General features: G+C 46.2%; 1 protein-coding gene across 3 annotated transcripts; it reads right to left on the minus strand.

Moving 5' to 3' along the window:
- Positions 1–322: 322 nt before the first annotated feature.
- On the minus strand, positions 323–3,256 carry LOC309526922 (uncharacterized protein). 3 transcript variants are annotated; one of them, XR_014217027.1, is made up of 3 exons: positions 3,154–3,256; positions 1,904–1,988; positions 323–732 (listed from the first exon to the last, which is right to left on the minus strand). XR_014217027.1 is itself a non-coding variant. In XM_082213296.1 (3 exons), the coding sequence occupies exons 1-3, from the start codon at positions 3,180–3,182 to the stop codon at positions 702–704; spliced, it is 390 nt and encodes a 129-aa protein (XP_082069422.1). In that variant the 5' UTR covers positions 3,183–3,256; the 3' UTR covers positions 323–701. The 3 variants fall into 3 exon arrangements, 1 of the variants encoding a protein (XP_082069422.1); XM_082213296.1 differs by having other exon boundaries at positions 1,659–1,988; XR_014217026.1 differs by having other exon boundaries at positions 323–1,988; positions 3,162–3,256.
- Positions 3,257–3,784: the final 528 nt, after the last annotated feature.

Consider the following 3,784-nt stretch of genomic DNA (forward strand, 5'->3'; position numbering starts at 1 on the left):
CCCCCAAAGGAGTAATTCTGTCTTGACAGGATTCAACCTCAATCTGTTAGCCGCCATCCATCCTCCAACCACCTCCAGACACTCACACAGGACCTTCACCACCTTCACTTGTTCCAATCTGAAGGAGAGGTAGAGCTGGGTATCATCTGCATACTGATGGACAGTATGTTTTTTGGAAACCAGTACAGAAGGGCAAACTACGTGACAAATCTCACATCTAGATCGGACCTTAGAAAAGCATTAAATAGAATTGTACTTTGGGTTAAAATAGGTCATGGAGAATCAGAAACTAAAATAGAACTGATGGGAAGGAACTGATTATTCTCTCCCTCTCTCTCCTTTAATTGCTACAATGTTTGTTGCTTCCAACTGGAAGAAAAAGGAATCTCCTAAAAAGGAATGATGGTGCAGTAGGATCTGGGCAGGGTTGTGTGTTAAGAGTCAGTAATGTTGGGCACCTCCCGAGTCCAATGTCTCCATTGCAGGGCATGTTGCCAATTCCTGGAAACTTCTGCCCTTGATGCTTGTCTTCCTTGTTGTGGCTGCTGCACACTCACCTGTCCTTGTCAACTAACCAAGCAGAAAGAGGAGCAGGGACCTCCTCACCCCTTGTCCTCTTCCTCTAGGAGGTGATGTGAACTTGACCCACAGAGAGGCAGCAGAAAGGCAGCAGCAACAGTGATGAGGATGAGGCAATGGGGTCAACTGAGAGCATCTTGCTCAAGGGCATCCCTACAAAAAAGCAGGAACTGGAACTGAATCTGAGACAGAACATATGTGTGTTAGAAACCCTTTCTTGCATATGTACCAAAAGGGCATCAGATGGTCAGCAACGTGGGACAAGTGGGTCTGTCTGTCAATTTTTGGAATTATAACTGTTGGGATAAAGCAGATCCATTTATTCTGCTTTCTGTGTCATGAGTCTATGTTATAAAATCATTTCTTTTCCTTTGAAGAGTTAGTGAGGCTACAGAGTGGTCTTTGCCAACCTGATACCATCCGGATGCCTTGGGTCACTTCTGGATGACCATTCATCTTGATTCGTTTACATGACATTTTCAGGTAGATTGTACAACCTCAGCTGTTTGTCAAACATTCATTGTACTTTGTTTGCAGGGATGTTATACAATACCAAATGGAGCAATTGGGATTCCACATTTCCCAGTGTGTTCTCTTACTACTCTTCATTTCACAGAAAGTATGATTTTGGTGGCGGCGACGGGGAAGCTAGTTGAGCAAGGGTTCCCAATCCCAATCCACTTGAATTTACTGGTGTGTTACTGAATCCCACCTATAAAATAGTGACAGCCTGGAAGCAGCCTTGAACTACAACTCCCATCAGCACGAGCCAGCATAGTTGCAGTTCAATGCATCTGGAAAGCACCAGACTGATGAAGAGTGCTATAGAAGAAACAAATTATTGGCTCCAAACTGAAAGTTGCCCCCCCCCACTCAACAGTACACACTATATATTTAAAGCACATTCAAAGCTCATTCTTTCCCTCATAAAATCCTGGGTGCTGTAGTTAACTCCTCACAGATTACAATTCCCACCCAGCACTTCTTAACGAACCACAGTGCCCAGAATTCTTTGAGGGGTGTAATGTGCTCTGAATGTGTTTTAAAGGTAGATCGTGTATGAGAAGCTAGTTTCTCACCGTTTCTCTGCATCCCTTTTCTGCCTTTGTTCATAACCCTCCACTTTCAGAGATCCTTCTTCTGTATGTATACACAGAGAAGAAATGGAGCAGGCTGCCAAAGGGCTCAGCTGCACAAATGGCATTCTAAAGCCACCACTTGCTGATTCAACAAACATCTTCCGTGTTTTCTTTTCATATCTGGCAATGGGCACAAGACCAGTAAACACAGAACAAATGAAAAATCTCTTGAATGCAAAAAGCACCTGCAAGTTTAGAAACCTCAAGCTCCGGCTTAAAATAGGTGAGGAAGTATTACTCAGAACGTCCACAAAGCCTTTTTGATGTGATCTGTAAACAAGGGAAATAGCCATAGCAGCAGTCAGCTGAACAGTATACCTAACAAGACCACCTCCAACTCTATCCCTTGCTGGGCAACTTCAGTGCAAGTAACATGGGTGCAGTACATTGGGGCAGGGACAGTATGTGAAGCCAACTGTTTCCCCTGGGAAACAGCATATAGAGCACTGTCAGGTGCTGATTCAGTGAACCCCTTGCAGATCACATTATGTTCTTCCCATCAGCCAGAAGGGTGAGATGGAGCCTTGTCTTGCCAGGATTGAACTCCTGTCCTGCCCACCAGCCAGGATGCTGAGTAAACTAGTGTTCTCTGTAGCAGGCAATGTTTGTGAGTCCACACACCTTTCATGGATGACACTTGGGAGCAGCTAGTCATTCTGAAGTTTAACCTTCATTTGCTGGAGTTCCTAGACATTTGGCATGGGGTGAGCTGCATACTGCCAAGTCTAGGACAAGCATTGCTGCTCCTGCCCACACAATGCCCCCCCCACTGCTCCCATTGCCTCCTGCCTGAATATTGGCTTCCTCTATATTATATTATTTACTATTGTATTTAACAGGATTTGTTTGCAGGGTTCATCAAAGCCTCTAATAAGTTTACCTACAATATGAAATATACATTAAAAATACTGATAAAATCAGGTGTTGAAGTATATTATAGTTTCTGTGCCTGTCAACCCCCATGTTCTCTCACTCCTCTCCCCCGACCCCAAAAAATATCTAGCACATTTTGCGTGTTGAAATTCTCCTATGCCAAACCAAAAGGCTGCCTGCTACCACCTAGTTTTTCTCTCTCCTAATCTGCACCCCACTTCAGTGGGGGCACACACTGAAACCCAAAGCACTGCTGTATCTGTAGATAGGGGCTCCTATGCATCTGCCTGCTAAATCTCTGCCTGTTTCCCCCCACAAATTGTACCAATATCTGGTCTGCTGCTAATATTTCTGTGCTCACCTTGCTTATCTCTGCCTTTTTTGGCATCAGGCCACCCTCGGGCACTCATATGTAGGAACCCAACAAAAGCTGGAATGTCTGCCTGCCAACCCTTCCCTCCTTGCTTGCTGTTTCTGTGCCCCCAAACATCGCCCATTTCAATGAGAGAGCCTGGTGGCCACTGTGACTATGTGCTCCTGTGCATGGCCACTGAATCTGTACCCAATTACCAGGGTTCTTCTTGGCTCCATGAGGGAGAGATGCTGCCCATAATCTGTAGATGCCTGCTTCAGAAAGGTCCCTGCTGCTCACTGCCTGATGGAGAGAGAGACTGTCCATTGTGACTTCACACTGATGCTGCTTGCCTGCAGGAGAGAGACCAGTCATTGTGCCCTTATACTGATACTGCTTGGCTTAAGCTGGGGTGTCCAAACTTTTTTCAAAGAGGGCCAGATTTGATGAAGTGAACATGCGTGAGGGCTGGCCAAAGTTGTTGTAGGATTTTACCCCAAATTTGTTGACCCTTTTAAAGGATTGAAGTGGTTGAGCTTTTTTTAGGATTCTACCACAAAGTTGTTGACCTTCTTTTAGGATTACTCACAGAATACTTTTCATATACCTTTTGGCTCGGATCGCAGGCAGCACAGAGGGAGAGACAAACAGTGGGCGGGAGTGAGCGATGACTGGTGGGAGGCAGTGCGAGCCAAATGGCGGGTGGGAGAGAAGGCTGAATGCCGGCTGCCTGCGCAAGCCAGCAGACTGCCAGGAGACGAGGGTGCATGCGAGAGCCAACAGGTGGACGGGACCTAGAGCCACACACAGGGCGCCTACACAAGCCGGCCACCAACCGGGA

This window comes from Podarcis vaucheri (genome assembly GCF_965113315.1).
Source record: "Podarcis vaucheri genome assembly, chromosome: 2".
Taxonomy (NCBI): domain Eukaryota; kingdom Metazoa; phylum Chordata; class Lepidosauria; order Squamata; family Lacertidae; genus Podarcis; species Podarcis vaucheri.

Excerpts from the sequence above, each read along its gene's own strand:
- LOC309526922 (XM_082213296.1), bottom strand. The coding sequence starts at position 3,182 with ATGGAGCCAAGAAGAACCCTGGTAATTGG. Across the intron at positions 1,989-3,153 it reads AGAAGAACCCTGGTAATTGG|ATCACATCAAAAAGGCTTTG; the intron begins GTACAGATTCAG and ends CCTTGTTTACAG. Across the intron at positions 733-1,658 it reads AAAAGGGATGCAGAGAAACG|GGATGCCCTTGAGCAAGATG; the intron begins GTGAGAAACTAG and ends GCTTTTTTGTAG.